The sequence below is a fragment of the Gasterosteus aculeatus genome, chromosome 12 (assembly GCF_964276395.1).
Source record: "Gasterosteus aculeatus chromosome 12, fGasAcu3.hap1.1, whole genome shotgun sequence".
Classification (NCBI taxonomy): domain Eukaryota; kingdom Metazoa; phylum Chordata; class Actinopteri; order Perciformes; family Gasterosteidae; genus Gasterosteus; species Gasterosteus aculeatus.
In genome coordinates, this window is record NC_135700.1 from 21,528,586 (window position 1) to 21,547,743 (window position 19,158).

General features: G+C 47.4%; 1 protein-coding gene across 10 annotated transcripts in view; it reads left to right on the top strand.

Moving 5' to 3' along the window:
* nav2a (neuron navigator 2a) overlaps positions 1–19,158 on the top strand; it is a 150,844-nt gene that overhangs the window by 111,392 nt on the left and 20,294 nt on the right. For all 10 annotated transcript variants that reach the window (XM_078085756.1, XM_078085759.1, XM_040202630.2 and 7 more), the window contains 4 exons: positions 3,089–3,211; positions 15,545–15,674; positions 17,392–17,710; positions 17,875–18,604. In XM_078085756.1, the coding sequence (XP_077941882.1) occupies positions 3,089–3,211; positions 15,545–15,674; positions 17,392–17,710; positions 17,875–18,604 (1,302 nt within the window). The remainder of the gene's footprint in view (positions 1–3,088; positions 3,212–15,544; positions 15,675–17,391; positions 17,711–17,874; positions 18,605–19,158) is intronic.

Sequence of the window (19,158 nt, forward strand, 5' to 3'; positions counted from 1 at the left end):
CGAGGGCATCATCTCTTTCCAGACGCAATACCTGTGTGCCTGTTTTGATCAGTTTACATCAAAATTATTCTGATTCCACAGTTAAACCATATTCAGTGTTGTGCATTTACAATCTTTGGGTTGTTCAGACCAACAAAGCAACGTCAAGACCTGCAGCTTTGGCACAATTAATCAATATAACGCAAAAAACAAGGGTTGAATTATTGATTATTCATATGCAGTCGACTGAGATCAGATAATCTGGTGTCTGTCTCTGTAAATCATTCGTTTAATCATATATGGCTCCTACAGCAGACAACATGACTGATGACATATTTAGTATCTGCATCGGTTTTCTCCCTCCCCCCCTCCTCTGTTTCTCCCCCCCCCCGGCGTCTGGCCCTTGGAGACCCCGGGACCCCCCTCCGCCGCCCCCCCTCCCCACCACCCACCCGTTGCCTCCTCAGCTCGGGGGTACGTTTCTCGATCTACACTGGCGCCCTCCCCCTTCCTCCATCCTATCCCTCCTCCGCTCTCTCTTCACAGCCAGACCCGACCTCCTGCCAGGAGGGAAACGCATGTGGGGCCGAGCAGAGAGGCTGCATACCGACACACACACACACACACACACACACACACACACACACACACACACACACACAGACGCACACGCTCAGGCTGCACTCATGGACACATAGTGGAGAGTTCGCTGACGCAGCGCGCTCACATCTGATATCACCATGATCCAACACACTCTCACCTGCTGATATTATTCACACAACAGCAGAACCCGCACGCAGGCTCAGACCTGATAGTCAGACAGTAGCCAGACAGTTGAAAACGGACACCTTTGCTTTGGAGATTTTTATCACCGGGGATCAACACTCACCTGGACTTGTTTGTTTGCCTTTGGACTAACTGTTTTACCATGTTTGAAGCGGACAGGTACGTCAGGTTTTAGACATTCCTACTTAAAGAAGCTCTAGATTCTGTCTGTTTTTTGTTCCATAGCGTGACATTGCGTTCATTCTTAGTGTGTCAAACATTTCTGCAGTTTCATTTGCCCAACAAGTTTTGCTTGTGTTTGCTACGGGACTGTGTAAACTCCGCCTGGCTGCCGGTGTTTCAGCCCATAAACCGTCTTGTTTGGACACGTTCCTCCCGCCGCGCAACGTTACAGGTTAACCAGCATCTGAAAACAGGACGGGGAGGTTCAGTTACTCATTAGTGTGACGGCTTATTATGGTAGCGTGTGTCTTGAAGGTGACTTTGTTTTGGGATGATGAATGCTCCCCATAAAGGACCCACCGGTCTTCACCCGTCTCCATTGTCTGCTCTTATTTTGAAAATATCCTTCACAACAAGTCAAATGACGTTTATCATTTTATTCAACTGTAGTTGTTGACCTCTTTGTCCATCGTACCACTGTTTGTCAAATTCAGAGGGATGGACTTGTCGACCAACAGTAGCACCGGCAGTGGACACAAAAACCCTGTAATAGTCTCAGAAAAACAAATCCAGAGATAAAGGTCTTTGATGATGCGTACCGCGAACTTCCATAAATATTGACAGTAATGGTGAATACTGTAGAACATTGACTATAGATTATTAAATTATTTTCTTGAAATTAGCAAATGTTTAGCACATTTATTGTATCTAGGTGAAATCTGCAGACAAAGTAGTAAGAAAAAACACGTAAATGTGTATTTTATCTTTTCTTTGTTCTAGTCTGAAAGACGACGTGTCACTCTGAAGAGAAACACAACAAAATCCTCTTTGGCTGCAAAAAGGGCAGCTGCGAATATATGTTGTGTCTCTCCATAATGTTTGTTCCAGCGCTTTGGTTCATGGTAACGAAATGGGGAATCTCCATGTTTAGTTTGAACCCCGGGTAAACGTTAGCAGGCGGCCACCAGATGACCTGAGCGAGTAGCCGCAGCCTTTGTGCACAACATCTGATACTTTGCCGCTGGGACGGCATTCACATGCTGTTTGGTACAACCAATCCGTCCCAGTCCGCTTTGTATCTGTTCTAAATCACCACGGTGAATCCCCCCCCCCCCCTTGGCACACAGCTTCTTTTGGAGGCTTTGTTTCGCTTTCCGAGCCTGAATACTCAACAACAGCCTCTTTTCCAGCCACAGCTGGGTCGAGTAAAATAAAAACAACCTCAAAACCCAGAGAGGCCGAGTCATGTGAGTGACTTTCAAATGAAACATCTACCTGCAGCATCGTTTTTTTAGCCTGTAGAGGAAACACGCGTATTGCAACCTTAAATATTTAGCTGTCAATTAAATGAATTCCTAATCCTAAACTGCAGCTGTAAACATTTAAAAGTCTGCAGTCGGTCCAGCCTCTGTTCAGGTTTGCTCTCCGCTCGCTGAGTGACGTCTGGTGGCCGTTAAGTTCCTGTCTCGCAGCCCAGATGCTGATTTGGTTTGACTGGACTTACACAAAGGAGCTCTGTCTCTGCTAAACGCTGTAGTGTGAATACTGTATACTCTTGTAGGTATGAACGTCTGTTTGTGTGTGTGTGTGTGTGTGTGTGTGTGTGTGTGTGCTGGGTTGCCTCTTGCCGAGATCCACACAAAGATAACACAAGGTTGTGGCAGTTTGGCAACTGAATCATCACAGCGCCACACAGGAAGCCGTCAACGTTTCATTAAATTACACCTGGGTTAAATGAGTCAGCGTTTAGTTCCGTTAGGACTCTCCTCCGCGGGTAAATGTTTGGGGAATTAGTCTGTGTTGTTTTAGTTTGAATGGGAATGTTTGTGTGAGTGTTGACGGTCAGCCTCCGACTCCAGCCGCCAATAAACCGCCTCCATCCAAAAGTTGTTTTCCGTTATGAAACGACGCGAATGGACTCTGAAGCCCGGCGACTGGCCACATGGGATGGACGTGTGCTCGTCCTGATCTTTATGCTGCAAAAGCAACTCCGAGAAGAAATAAACAAAGATATTGTGTCAACCCCGAGCAAAGTCTTACACAAAGTGTGTCACTGTGCTGCACGAACTTGAGTTCATCCTCTCTGAGCTCTTAATTTGCGTGCCTTAAAACTGCTCCACGCTGGCGATGTCTAACGCGCTTTGTGCTTCGCCCTTCGCAGCTACATGACCGACGGAGGCTTGGGTCTGTACACGCGCCGCCTGAACCGCCTGCCCGACAGCATGACCTCCGTCAGAGAGACGCTCCATCGAAACGCCTCGTCGGGGCAGGGGGACGCTGACAGGTAAACATCACTCGCCTCCTCTGATTTCGCAGGGTGGAAGTATAGTGGATGACTGTGAATGGTGACCACGTTAACTAGAGACACTAACTCTACCATCGCGGTGCACGACGGGCAGCAGTTTCACCACGGAGTTGCTGTGCATTTCACAGCGTATATACTGTATCAAAGGAGTACAGCAAGTTAATGTGATCGAAAACAAAGGGTCCTTCGCTGGAACAAGTCAAAAAGAACAGTATTCTGGCGTCAGCAGTTTCACCGGCGGGAAAATGTGCAAATATCTACTGCGTTAGATAAATACAGTGACTTATTGTAATCAAAACGTACAGGACAATGTTTGTGTCCTTTCTATTGCTTAATATCTTAATATCATTTCACAGTGATATTGACTTGTTACTATAAAAAAGTATGTGATTTAACCGAGCTTTTTGCAAATACACACAATATACAGAACTGATTGTAACAGCTGGAGAGCAGCACAGAGACACGTGTGTTATCAGGATCTATGGAGGAGAGATTGAGTGTCCAGGGGTCCGTGGGGCGTTTCACAGCGTCCCCGTGTCGGCGTGAGCAATGGGATGCGAGCGCTGCAGTCTTTGTCCTGTCGTAGAGATGGAGAGAGATTTTGTTTTCTGGCTAATTGACAGACGGATATGGATGAAGGCCGAGCAGAGACCAACCCCCCTCCTGCTGCAAGAAGCTTGGGGGGGGGGGAGGGGGGGGGGATAAGCTTGTTATGAAAATGGACTGGACTGGGTGAGACAAAGGAACGGCCTCCTCTATTGATTTCCAGCAACCATTAACATGTGATCTGCTATTAGACAGAATGTTCTTTGTTGACGAGCTGTATTTAACATTTGAAACAGAACGACATTTTGTAGTCCTGCGTCAGTCTGAAGCTGACTCAACACGGACGCACATGCTGGGGGCTCTTGTAGGAGTCCTAAGTGCTTCGAGCGGCCGTTTCCGTTAATCCTCAGGTGTGGCTAATTTCCTGTCCTCCAGACTTTTGACCTTTGGCCCCTCGGCCCTTTTACCCCGTATGCACACGCACTCACATTAAACTCCCCCAAGCCCTTAGGTGGCCCTTACCTTTCCAGACCCCCCCCACCCGGCGCACCTCCCACCTCCGTCCCTTTGTCTCTTACCACGGCTGCGTGATAAGAGCCGGCAGATTCTCTGAATGCTGAGCGAAGGGGCTGCAATGCTTCATCATGCGGTGTGCTTTACTGAAATAAAGGAGATGATGCCGTCCCGCATTTCCTTGCAGCAACATGCTTTGAGTGACGCACCTCAAAAGCCGTCGCTGTTGGATTGCACGGTACGGATGGATGCATTTAGGAAGTGTGGTTCTGAATGACGTTTTTTCATGGGTGAACAAAAGTGATTAGCAAAACACATGGGATGTAATCGTTTTACCAATTCGACAGCCTGCGTCTACCCTCCGAGGCGTTTGAGTTGACCAAGCAGACCGATTTAGTTTCTACAGAAACTTCACATTTCACCTTTTCTGATCTTCGGTGAGCTTTAATATTTCCCTCATAAGATCACAGAGAAGCGGAATGAAAGAGTCGAGGCGGTGAGGAGATGCCCCTCCTCCCCCCCTGAAGGAATGTCTGATGAATGCGCCTACTGCTTTTACTTTGGGATTAATTAGGAGAGGTGGAAGCAGCAGATAAAGTGCATTAGCATAACAAGCACGGCCAAGTGGAGCTGGAGGGTAAAGAAGGCTGACTGCTGAGACCAATTTAATACGTGAGAGAGGGATAAAAAGGTGCCGTTTGTGCAGGTGGAGGCCGCGTTTACACCTTTGCAACATTTTGTTGTTTGCGAGTTTCAAAGTGTAAGTCCTAAGCACAGAGGTGTGTGCGCGGGCTCTGTTTGCTAATTGGGTGTGTGTGTGATAAACCTGCGAAGGTTTAGAAGCCGCTTTTACGTCTCTTTGGCTTGGGATGCGGCCGAGCCTCCTGGACCTGGTGGGGGTGGGGCAAAGGTGTTGGATGTCACCGTGGCATCGGGGGGGCAAAAAACCTTGTGACCCGTGGACCAGGAGGTCACCAGCTTCAAAGGGTTGAGGTCCACAGTCAGGAGTTAAGCCTTCACGCTAAAACCCCCCTTCGGATCGGACCCAACCTGCTCTAATGAGCAGCATGAAGGATGCCGATGGAACAAACACAGCGCCGGGCCACTTATTCAGATAACAAGAAAACAAATGAAGCGCATCAGCCGAGTCGGTGACAGATGAAGCAGCTGGATGTGATTAGTGCTTCTGCAAAAACTGGTTTTACCAACTGTCAAAATGTATGTAAAGCAGAGGGAGGAAGCCAGCAGTGGATCACAATGAGTCATGGGACAACAGGAGTAAATAGGCAGAGGCTCTAGGAAATAGAGACTGCGTGTGTGAGACAGAGAGCATGCTTATCCCTCGCATTTATCTCCGGGCCAGGAGAAGGAGGAAGTAATCTATGACCGTCTGTCTTCTGATTTGAATTCTCTTTGTTACAGCAGACAAAGGAGATGTCTCTGTGGTGTGAAACCGCTGTAGCGGAGAGCCTCACCCCCCTCCCTTCCTGCTGAGCTGTTGAAGATATCATTTATCTTTTCCAAATAAGAATGTGACACACAAAAAAAGAGAAGAGAGCGTTTCGCAAGAATCCTACTTATATTTTGCACATTAGCGTGAATAGTTTCCCCCATTCTCTACATTCTTCTTGCTGCTGCAGTCGGGTCGCTATTCTTTAAGAGGAATTTGGAAGTATGGCTGCATGTGTGCTGCAGGACAAATACAACAAAAGAGCCCATCCTTACCATAAATACTCTACATACATTAGGAGCAATAAAATGTGTAAGGAGGTTGGCATTACCATGGTTTTGTACAATTTTGAAAGTCTTTGTTTTGAGTTTTCCTTCTTGTAAATCGCTTGAATCCCAGAGAATATTAGAGACTAAATATAAACACACTTGTTCATTGTTCTCATTATCCTTTAATTGAAGATCTAATGCCTGTTACAGTTCTTTGCACTGCCTCTGTGTTTCAGAGGTACCGTATAAAGAAACTTGAGTAAACCTGCCGTTCCTTTGTGGTGCAACGCCTTTAAACACTCGTCTTTAAAGATAGTCCATTAGCACTGCAAATAAAACCCAGCCTCTATTTGTTTCAATCATCCTCGGGCTAAAACAGATAAACTGATCTAGTTGAACTTTTACCACGATGGCATGTAATTTGGCAGCTTTTCCAGAATTGCAAAATCCCTTCAACGCTTGTGCCTTGTGTCTTTTGGCATCGAAAACTCAAGATCTCCCAGATCAATTGAATGGACGACTGTTGGTAATTGTGTACGATAGAGGCGCTCCGCAGGATACCCAGATACACAATACAGCCTTAATATTTCGATATAACTTTAATTGATGAAGTTAGCTGTAACGTTATGCAGTGAACAAGTTGTACTAACCTTGTGATTTTGCTCATCTGAACTAGCATTAGCTAGCGATGCAAATGTCCTCTGCAAACTAGCAAACGTCATTAGCCTCGCTAGCTAACGTTAGCAAGCTCAAAAGTAGTAGTTTTTTGCGGCTTAACGTTAGAGAACTTAACTTTAAAAGTTATTGTCTGTTCAAAAAGGTTGTATTGTTTACCTGCCTTTTATTTGTGGAATTAACTTGATACAATGACGTGACTCAGTGTATTGAATGTAGGCTTCTTAATTTGTTAATAGAACACATGTTTTTCCGTCATGGGTCCTGGCAGTTTCTCTCAGGTGTGTGCGACAGAGCTTGCAGCTGTTTAGAACATGTAATTATTTTTTAAACGCGTTCATATTAAAGCAGACCTGCTGATAACACACACGTGCGCCCGAGACGTTGCCTCTCCTGTCTGGGCTTGAGAGCGGGTTTCCTGTTGGCCTCGAGTACAGTAAGAGAGAGTTTCTCCTCTGCAGCTTCCAACGACACCTGGCACTCCACCTGTCTCGCCCCACCACCCGCCTGTCTCTCTGTAACCCCACCTCTACCTGCTCCCCACGGTTCAGGCAGAGTGAATGTTGTGTTTGGCCTCCAGGCTCGCGCTGTAATACTAATCACTCCCCTCCCCCCTTCCCGGTCGTTTCATGAGCCAGCGGCCTCGTTCCCCAAAGAGCCAGGAGTCTTATTTGTACGATAATTGCAGACGCGCAGGGAACACGGCTCCATCTGCATCTTTTTTTACCCCTCCAAGCCTCCCTGCAGTTGTTGTACCCGGTCCTGGCCTGCTTGGAGATGACGTGAACCTTGTCAGTGCTGATGACAGCTGCTGGTTCGGGACTCGTCTCCGGCGCTGACCCCGCAGGTCCCAGACGGGCCTCGGCTCCGCTCTCCAGGAGGGTGAGCCGGTGTTGGGTGACCGAGGCCAATGGCACCCGTGAAGACGATGAGCACACATGAACCATCTGTGGTCTTCAGATAGCGCAGTTTGCATTATTTCTTTCATTATGACAACACAATGCAACAAAAACAGGCCTTTCTAGTTTCTCAGAGCTTCAAAAGCTAAAATGTATGTATAGTTTACATCTATTTCAAAGGAGATAACGTCATAAGGTTAAGGTTTGGATTCATCGTCTTCTTTAATAAGAAAATGGACTTGAGATATTGTAGTAATAGTTCCGTCCCCCCAGGACTGAATTTGGCTGAAGCATTTGTGACACGTCTGTGCCGAACAGTAGATTCTCTTGTCAATGGCTGAACTTGTGTTACCAATGTTGGTAAACTGAGAGGATGCTACGAAATGGAATCAGTCACATTCCTTTATTGTTAGATTAGAAGGTCATGTTCACAGGCGGAGGAAGAGCGTATGAAGCCTCTCGAGCTCAGAATGTACTCCAGTTTTACTACGGCTTAAAAATGTTCCTCCTGGGATTAATGTTGACACAAAGTGACGCAATCTACCACAAGATATGGTGTTTATGTGGAAAGATTTATATATAATAATCAACCTCACATTCACTAAGAGGAGAACACCAAGCCACACCTATCCTTTGTCTGCTCCCACCATATCTTCTGCACCGACACACACACACACACATGCACCTACACTCACACAACACACTTCACGCAACCAAATATTATTCCTCAGATATCCAGACTCTCACACACCCTCTGACTCTCCTAGACTACTAAATAGTACAAATGCCTCCCAGACATGAAAACAGTTCTGCTGCGTTCCACCGGTGCGCCTGTGTGTGTGTGTGTGTGTGTGTGTGTGTGTGTGTGTGTGTGTGTGTGTGTTTGTAATGAAGCCGGTCCAGCGAGGCATTCAGAGGCAAGCTGGAGCAGTCTGACCCGCGATCCGTACCAGTTTGATTCAAGATTTGAGGTCAAATGTGTTCCCATGTTAATGGGACGCTCCCACACACGCTCTCTTATCCCAGCTGCTGCAGAACGCTCTTCCACCGACACAGAAAGAAAACTCCTTCGATTTGGTCAAGTTGAAGATTTTCATTGTTAAATAACAGAAAAGACATCTCAGCATTACTGGTCTTTGAGAATAAATGGCTAAATGTAAGCTGTAGTAGTTTAGTTTACGAGACAGGAGTCTTTTCAATGATTTTCCACTTAATGGCGCATTTAGAAACTGAGTAAAACACTGTTGAACACTAATGGATCTTGTTTTAGAGTACAGACAATCACAGCTAGAAAACCTTTGATTCAGATTACTGTAAAACAAACTGCAGTGGGAGATACTGTCGTTTCGTTTGGCGAGATGTATTTGGTAGCAGGAAGATTTTTTTTTGCACTTCCCACGTATTTGTTTGAGAAATGGAGACAGAATCGATGAAAACTAAGAAGGTTGTTATGAGAAGAGAAATAAGACAAAGTCCTCAGAGAAATTAGGCTTCAGTTGCCATGGATACAGTATCAGTAAATCATCATACCCTCCTCCGGGCTTTTAACAAGCACACCTGCCTCGCCCAAGCAAACACACACACACACACACGCAAACTTTGAGTGTGACATCCACAGCTCTCTTGAGCTTTGTACTCTTTGTATTCATCCTGTTTTTGTCCAGTTTATTTTGTTGCATTACCTCGTGTGGTGTAGTAGTGAGAAAAAAAGCTGGATTCAGGATTCAAGTATCAGCCAGCCGAAGAGTTCTTTTGACGAGAAAGCCCAGGATGCAGGAGGAAGTGGAGCAAAGAAGCAAAGCATGTTGGACTTTAATTTGCCTGCAGTGAGAGTTGTGGAGCACCGGGTGAGTTTGAGTCCTCCTCTCCTCCCCCGATATGTTCTGTGAGGTACGGTGCTGGTGTAAAGTCAGCAGGTTGGTGCAGGTTGCAGCTTTAAAGTCGCTGGATGAAAATGATCATCCACGTTTCAGCTGCAGGCGAGCTTGAGGACAGTTTGCATGCGAGTGAGGGAGAGGTTTTAATGCCATGGACCCTGGAGTCATGTTGGCCTGCAGTCAGACCCCAATGTGTCTGACTGCAGGCCAACATGTTGTTTGGATTTTTATTCTCTAAACCCAAATAATTCACATGGGGACAATCAGTTTAATTTGAGATGTTGACCTATAACACAGTTTTCTCCTTTTATGATTGGAAAATCTGACATCTAAATATTAAATATTCTATATAAGTCTATTCCATTTTCATATAGGCTATAGGAAAGTTAACACAGAATGCAATATTTTAAAGATATTTCCTATATTTCAGCCTGTCTGATTTGTTTCTTGAGTTTGAAACTATTGATGCTAAACTTAACAACCGGTCGCGGCCTCTGTAAATTCCACCATTTTTGTTTCCATAATTTAAGTTTTGCAGTTTAATGATTTTGGGGAGTTTATTCAGATATTTTATCCATATTTAATTTTTGTATTTTTCTTTACTTGTAAGTGATTTTAGATGGTTTAGTGACTGAGAGCAAACTGCAATGTTGGGAAAAGAAAACAAGACGCTCGGCAATACTTAAAATATTCTTTTCCTCAAAATATAACACACTAAAAAGGTTTAAATACGGTGCAACTGCAGCTCAACGTAGGTAATATTATTATTATTATATAATATTATTATCATCATACATTTCCTCCCAGGGATCCCATGAGCCCGATTGCTACAGACCACAGGTGTAGAGGCAGAAGTTACAGCCTTGCAGGCACTGCACAGGTAGACCGGCGCTTTTGCCCTGGATGAGAAAACTGCCCCTTCTGCTGGAGCCCCAATTTTTTCTTCATTCAGTAATATTTAAAAATAAAAATTACTCTCTCTGTCATCAACAAATGTGTTTTGACATCTGACGGGGCATTTATTTGAGTTATTGTGAGACATAGTCCGCGGCGCTCACAAGCCCCGCCCCTTCCCCCCTCGCGACGCTCACAAGCCCCGCCCCTCCTCCTCCGCAGCGCTCACAAGCCCCGCCCTCCCTCCTCCACGTTGTGCTCGTGCAGTGCTGAGCGCCAAACGGCTGCAGCATCGGACCAACAGGTAATGACGGAGTTTAAATCCCCCGACGTTGTTCGGTGATAAATTAACCACATTAGTGCCGGTGAAAACATTACGTCGCAACTGCTCCGTCGTTTCCAAAAAAATAAACAAACCAAAAACTGAGATTTCAAAGTCTTGTTCAGCTATTTACTGACGTTTGTCACGTTTAATGAAGGGGGAGAGACAGGGACAGGCAGATTATTTAAAGGCAGTTTTACTGTTCTACAAATTAAAAAGGTTAGTTTTGTTTAATATGCAATTATTGAAATGAAAGGTATCTCTTAAGTTGAGCTATATGACAGTCTGGTGAGGACAGCATCAATATACTAAGGAGGTATATTTGTGCTGCTTATGCTTCAACTGTAAAATAAAACAGTAAACATCTTCCAAGAGATGGCACCAAGGAGGATGCTCCCTAGAAGCTCCTTAAATTAAGTAACTTTTTATCAAATTATTTAACATATTATTTGGTTATACAATATGGCTTGGTTTTGTCTGTTTTTGCCTGATATTCATTTATTTATTCAATTTGAGTTAGTTTGTTTACAGAAATAAATATATAAGCTGAAAATACGGGGTTTTTATTTAGTTATTATTTTTCATTTCATAAATAATTTTGACTATGTGCCCTTTTGTTTTGGTTTTGAGCCCCTGCTCCCCGTAATGTCTCTGCACGAGCCTGCAGCCTTGTGTTCCATTCTCGCACCGCGGCGACGATGCGCTGGTTTGTGGTCTGCACACACGTGACACATTTCACATGTTTGTCCCAGGAGTCTCTTTTAAACTGTGCTGCACGGCGAGTTCTGCCGGAGTCGCGTGCCTGCATCCGCCGATGCGTGTCACATGTGTTATTAGTTTTTACTGTTGGTCTCGGGTTGTTTACACATCAAACAGATACTGAGCGAGAGAAAGAGACGAGTCGGACGACAGAGAGGCAGCCAGAGGGGTCGAAGTGCTTTTCGTAGATTCTCCGAATGCAGATAGCAAATGTTTTGCCAAAGGCATGAGACGATGTGAACAGACAGGGGGGAGAGAGAGAGGGAGAGAAAGGGAGAGAGAGGCATTCCCGAGTGAGATGTCCAGTCCTGTCATTTCTCGTCAGCGGAGGGACAGCTGTGTCATTTTCGTACCGCGCGGTCCCGGCCTCCGGCCTGGAATGTGCCGTGTCCTCTTGGCTGCCTCAGGCTGAGGCCGCCCTGGTTCTTGTCTTTTAACAGTAACATTTAAAAAAATGGATTTTAGCTGAGGCATGAACCGTAAACGTTGTCAGGTTCTGGTGGTTTCTGTGGAAATTAAACACCTAATGATTACCGGAACGTCAGGTATTTTATGCGCTGGCATCCGAACCTTCGACACTATATCATTGTCAAATCATAAAGATATAATAACAAAGTGATATTGTATTATGACCTATAGGTCCGTGAGAAGACAAACTAGTTTTCCTTGTTGTGCCATGATGCAAACCAAGTTTACAGATAGGAACCGTGTTTGTTGGGGCCACCGTGTATACGGGGAAGTCACGACACCCGCTCCTCAGTTCAGACGCTGCGACCCCCGCGACCCCGAGGGCTTTAAGTCATGGAGACAGTCAAAACCCCCTCCCTCCCTCCCCAGGTCAGTCTGTCTGTCTGTGTGGACATGGACAGAGATTCAGGGGTTATATGATCCAGTGTGAGGACCACTGCCCCCCCCCCCCCGAACGCAGGAAATCCCCTTACTTCTGCTCCGCGGCTCTGTTGTGGCCGCATGTCTGTGTGTACATTTCTGCGGCACGGACCCTGTGTGCATGTGCCAGCATTGCACGGCTTTTTCAGGAGGGGGGTTACAGTACCGCCGGTCCAACGAACCCATCAACCCGCCGCTGCCCCCCCCCGAGGGACACACACAAGAAAAGTTATACAAACACGACCACGGCCTTTTTCTCAGGCCGCTTTCAGACACTCCTATTGGCTGAGCCACGTGGCAGCCCTTTTTTCCATTGGTCCCCGTGCCTCCCCCACACCGCTCTCCTATTTGGAGCTTCGGCCTCTGAACTCTGACCCTTTTGGGAAAGCAGAAAGCTTGCTAAAGGGAGCTGGCAGCAGGCGAGGCTCCCTCACTGGAATGTCCTCACTGGGTCACTTTTCCTTCTCCACTAGTGTCCTCTCTGACCGGTTTACCGGCCGTCCTGTGCCTCTAGTGAGTGACCGAAATCCTATTTTATCTCTGTGGGCGGCGCAAATAAAATCCCTCCGACCTCCTTATTGTAATGTTGAAAGCTGAAAAACACCTCCAAAGACTTTAAAAGGCCCGATGCTGTACGTGAGGAAAGATGTTTATGTAATTTGTTTGAACTGGCCTTTCTAAGAGGTAAGCAGAGTAAGAAGCTCTTCGGATCTGCAGTGAGACGACCTATTAGTCGGCGGCCTTGCTGGCCTCCGTTTGGCACCACTTCCTGCCGTGGGCGGCCAGCAGCGAGCGTCTCCGTCTCTGGTGTTTGGCTCCTGAAGGGCTCCGTGGTGGATAACTGGCGGGTTGCTTTGCCAGCAAGGGGCTGCGGCCTGAGCCACTCGGCCTCGCCTGATCTCTAATTAGCACTGGCCTGTCAGATAGTCAGGGTGGATCTGTCTGGGAATATGCAGCCTCGCGCACACACACACACAAACCAGAGCTGGGAAACACACAAGAAAGCAACCGGGACAGGGATCGTCCTCCACTTTTGGGGAGTTTGTCTGTGATCATGTGGCTTCGACTTGTGTTGCCCGCTTGATTCTCGTTTGGCTGAAGTGGCTTATTTAGAGCTTTGTGTGTGTGTGTGTGTGTGTGTGTGGCTCTATTGGCTTCATGGCCGTAGCAGTGAAGTGGTTAAGAGTCCTGGGGGAGGCTCGTGTTTCCAGCACTAGGGCAGGTCCTTCCCTCACCCACCCACCTCCCCTCCGCCTCCCTCACCCCAGCTTCCCTCTCCCTCTCCGTTACACCAGAGAGAGAGAGAGAGAGAGAGAGGCAAGCGGTGCCCGGGGGATGAACCATCGGCGCAACCAGCGACAAAGGAGCTCAATCTAGGAACACTGCCAGGGCGAGAGACATTGAGTAAGCCCAGAGAGAGAGAGAGAGAGAGAGAGACAGGCTGAGAGGCAGTCGGAGAGACTTTTGGCAGCGTGAACTCTCTCAGCGGCATGAAGTCATGAAGCTCTCTGTCCAGCTCGGCTCCCACGGCAACCCAGGCACCCTGAGCAGGTAGATGCATATGTGTGTGTGTGCGTGCACGAAGGAAACGTTGTGCTTATAGCAGCAAACGCATGTCTTTGGTTCAGTCCTGAGCTCTCTTTGGGTTTGTTTCCTAACGGCTGTCAGTAAGTCCCTATTTTCTGTGTGTGTGTGTGTGTGTGGCATTCCCCTGTTGCTGTACGGATGGGCTGTTGTGGTCGCTTAAAGCTCTCGGCACCTCTCCGCTCGTCTGCCCCCACGGGTGCTTTCAGCGTCTGGGTCTCCGCTCTGCTGCGGTTTGATTTATTGGGCGGCGAACTTCGCAGGAGAGTTGCGTTCGTTTCTCAGGTTGTCTCAACCGCAGCGACTTCGATTTGGCTGGGAATCGATCGCTGTCAATCACCAGTCACTTTTTAAACTATGCATTTTTAATTTAAATGCTAATAATGTTGTTGTGTTCATGTGCTGATGGTAAATGTTCAGGACCAGTTTGTTCAGTCGACTGCATCTGCATCATGAAGTATCAACAACTAAAAAGTTGCCATTGAAAGCCTTCCCTTGTGTGTAGGTCGTCTATATCCTTGTTTCTAAGGAGCTTTGCTAGTTTATTACTGTTTTTTTATTTCCCAAAAACCTTTTGTATGTTGTCTCGCAAAAATGAGTTTACATTAATAAATATTCAATCAGGAAAAAAAATTCAAAGCTTCTCCAGTTTAAGCTGCAAAATGTGTTTCTTTGTTCTGCTACAAATATTGTTGCACTTTATCTTTTATTTATGCTTTGGACACTTTGTGGCCCACTGGCCTTCATCAGGCTAAAGAGGTCATGCAAGGACTTTGTTGACTGTATTATTACTGTTTACTGTTATAAACAGACCACTGAAACTGAAAAAACTGTGTGTGTGTGTGTGTGTGTGTGTGTGTTTGTGTGTGTGAGTGTGTGTGTGAGAGAGGGGGGGGGTCTGTGTGTCTTCTGGTGCAGCCAACCCTGTGCTGACCATGACCAGCCTCCCTCTGGTCCTTTCAGGGTGATGTTTGCCAACTGGCCGTGCTTCCTGTTCCCCACAGACACCCAGCGGATGCACGCACACACACGCACACACACACACACACACAGACGCCCAGCAGATTCACAGACACACAGACACACACACACGTTTACAGATATCCTGCATTAACTCCCCCCATATTTGCACTGATCAGATGGGTTTGTTTGAACAACTCACAGACACACACACACACACACACACACAACTGTGATGTCACCCCTCCAACAAGCTTTTGTTCATGTGATGGACAACCCCATTCAGCCTGTTTGTGTGTGTGTGTGTGCGTGTGTGTGTGTTTGTAGCTGAAGTCGATTCAGATGGAGAATAAAGGAAAAGAATCCGCAGGCAGTCTGAGGATCTGTCATTTATTTCCGTTTTATACTGTAGTTATTTTTTCATATGAAGTACACTGACTATTTGTTTTTCAAGTGTAAACTCATCACACTCCCCCACCTACAATGAGTCTAAACGGGAATACATCTATGCTTATTTGCCAATATGAAACGGAACATCCGTCTCTTCAAAAAGGAGCGATACATGTTGCCAAATATCCAAGTGGACCCCCCCACCGCCTGCACCCTGAAGATCCATTGTTTGAAGAGAACTAAGATGAACCCCTCTCTCTCTCTCTCTCTCTCTCTCTGTGTCCAGCTGGGATGACAGCAGCTCTGTGAGCAGCGGCATCAGCGACAACATCGACACAGATGACATCAACACCAGCTCCTCCATCTCCTCCTACGCCAACACACCCGCAGCACAGCGCAAGGGTCTCAACGCGCAGGTACACCCACACATAGGTCCATATTCAAGGAGAATATTCTTCTTAGGGGATCGGGTAGGCAGTTCCGTTTCGACCCGCTGGCCCTTCCCTCGGAAAAAAGGCCTAAAATAACGTTCTCCAAAGTAATCAGGAATAGCTCCTCCACCATGTGGCTTATATGCATATATGTTTGGTCTCCTTTACACTATAAGATGAGTAATGTGAATATAATCTAAACAACAAGTCTAAATTTCACAAGCAATATCAGCGTTAAGGTCAAGATCCCATGATGCAACTGAGTGGTCTTTCTCAACTTCTTAAATATAAAATACAACATTTATTTTACAATTTATAAAGATATCCTCTTTAATATTTGTGGAATATTTGGTACCAGCGTTGCACTACATCACAATCTGCAAAAAACAAATGGAAGTATCCTCCAGCATCACGAGGCCTTACAAGCATCAGGGCATTTATATGGGACGTATTTAGTGACCGCCAGTACTTATGCTGTCCAGTATCAAATAGGTTATGTAATATTTTGAGGCAGCATAAGTTATTTAAGTTAAAGGGACAAATATGGATAGTTGGTTCCGAATTGAGCAAGAAAACTGCAGAAGGACGGCAATCGAATCTATTAATGTATGTGTGAATGTAAATCTATCGAGTATAGTGTGGCGAGGATAAATGTACATTTTTTTTACTTTTTACTTGATCCGGTGAGTTTCTCTAGTAGCAGCCTTGTTTTGAAATCTTGCGTTGCATCCTTAATGTCAAAATCAGCCAAATATTCCGCCATGATATCTAACATTTTATGTATAGATTTTTAATGAAAAATCCAAGGATGTTAAGTCGTCCACTGTCCCATAATGTTGAGAAATAATTTGAACGAATTTAAACTAGACGTGGTAGTAGTAAACTGATGCAACCGTATCCTTCCACTTGGCCTCATTTCCCTAAACCGAGTCCGTCCCAGCATTCCTCTGCATTCAGTGAAGAATGTGAGACTACAGCTGTGAACTCACAAAGCTGAAGCTGATGTTGATTCTGGCCTCAAACCATTAAACACCGATTAAGAGCCACAAACGCTCCAGGAAAGTGATAGGTGAGACGATAATATTGATAATAATAATATTGTGAGCAGAGACACGTTCCTGTGGAACCATGTGACCGGTGTCCATAATGGCTCCAGAGGTGCTGAAAACAAAACAAAAGGGCACAAAGGAGCCTTTCTCTCAGTAGAGCAGCCTGACACACTGCAGGTTGATTAAGTCTCCTTTCATTTCTTTTAGCAGAGCAGCATGTTGCATTTTTGTATTGTTGCCTTGGCAACAGCAACTGTCACCCTCAAACAACTGTTAGCGAGTTCACCGGAGCCAGAGCAATGAAAACTCAAAAAGAAAAAGTCAAAAGAAATGTAAAGTGTGCCTTCAAAAAATAAAGACGGCACGGATTTGCCTTTTTCTTTATGCAGACTTTTGACGGGACGTAAAGCGCTGTGACAGACTTGAGATTTGACCTTTAAGTTTAAGTCATTCTCTCAAATGTATGAGCTGCCTGCAGTAAAAGCAAGAACTTCAAATTCAAATAAGGAGGAGCACTCTCTCCTCACGACCTGATGGCGGCGTAGATTCTGGCAACATTACGCACAGCGCGATGCCTCCTGCTTTCTAGCACAAAAACCAACGTTCTTCTGCAGTAATGAACCTGACCTGAAGGCGGTCCGTGTGTCCTCCAGCCTGTGACAGATGCAGAGAAGCGCTCCGCCTCCGCCGCGGTGCACCAGGCCTGGTCAGGAGACGAGGTGAAGAGGCCCAACGGCGGCTCGGACGGCAGAGCCAGGATGGAGTCGGGCTCCAAGTACAGCCGCCGGAACCCCTCCGACATCTCCGACGAGTCCGACAAGGGCGGCTCGGGGAGGAAGACCCCCTCCGCGTCCCACACGGGCTCCTGGAGGCGAGGCATGAGCACTCAGGTGGGGGTGACGTCCCCCCGGACTAAAAGCACCAGCAGCGCGGGCTCCACAAACTCCAGTGGCCTCAAGACCCACAGTTCAGGTAACACGGACCTCCACCACCTGAGGAAAACTTTTTTTTTCAAAGTTTTCAACTTTTTCCTTGCCCTCTCATTTCTGATGCAACAATAAAAGTTGTTCATCTGTGAGGGGGAGGGGAAACTGTAGCCCCGCCCCACTGATGTTTTTCCCCCGTGCGTCTTGCAGGTAAGACGGATGACGTCAAGGTGTCAGAAAAGGGTTGTCTCTCTCCACGTCCCAACGGCCTTCAGCGCTCGCCCTCGGACGCAGGACGCAGCAGCGGCGACGAGGCGAAGAAACAGACGACCCCCACCAGCCGCACATCGACGACGAACGCCCTCACGCACGCCGTCTCAGAGCCCCACCCCCAGACACACTCGCACACCTCGCGCACCCCTACCAGCACCTTCGGCTTCAAGAAGCAGGGCCACGGGATGGTGACCATGGTCACGGCCAGCGGCGCCACCATCACCAGCGGCTCCGCCACCCTGGGGAAGATGCCCAAATCCGGGGCGCGCTCGCTCGCGGGGGGGCTGAAAGCCGGCGGGCAGGACGGCGCGTCCATGCTGGGCCACCACCACCACGACGACGGTTTCCTCCCCATGAGCGCCCGCTCCACGCTGCAGTACCGCAGCCTCCCGAGGCCGAGCCGCGCGGGGGCGGCCGCCCGCCACGGAAACCGCTCCTCCACCAGCAGCATCGAGGCCGCCGTGCTCTCCGTCACCGCCCACGGGAAGAACCCAGTCGGCCTGAACAAGGCCAACGGCCCGGGAGGCCTGCTGGCCAATCAGACGGACCGGGAGAAGGGCGTCTCCGAGGTGGACAACCTCAGGAGCGGAGTCGGGATGCAGGGCGGAGGAGCAGCGACCGTTCCCCTGACGGGAAGACAGCAGGTTTCTTCGCCCACCCTGCGCAGGTGAGCCCACCCACACACACACACACACACACAGAATAGAATGTAATCAGTATAGTCAGGGATGCTGCAGACGTAATGAGGGCTAACTGATGAGCCGTACTGTGTTGGGCCTTCCTGTATGGGCTTGACTTTACCCACATGAAGCACAAACATAGACACAAAGTCTCAGCGGGAGAGAGAGGAGGTCATTTGAAAAGTTAGTAATCTTATAGCTTCATTGAAGGGTAAGCAGTGGTGAGTAATAATCCCCCCGTGTGGGCTTGTTCCACACACACACACACACACACACATCCTCAGGCTCAGGGAGGTTAAATTAGGCCATTGTGAAAGGCAGGCTCTCAGCTGCCAACCCTCGGCGCTGCCGATGCATGGGGGCCGGGTGGAGAAGGGAGGGTGTGGTGCTGGGTAATGGGAGCTGAGTCTTACCTCAGCGCTCTGCCCTCATTAATGTGAGGGAGTGATAAGTCTTCAAAGAGGCCTCGTGCTGCCATTATCGCCCACCGCGGCTCCTGTCATCACAGCCCGCCATTTACTTCTAACCAGGGATTAGTCAC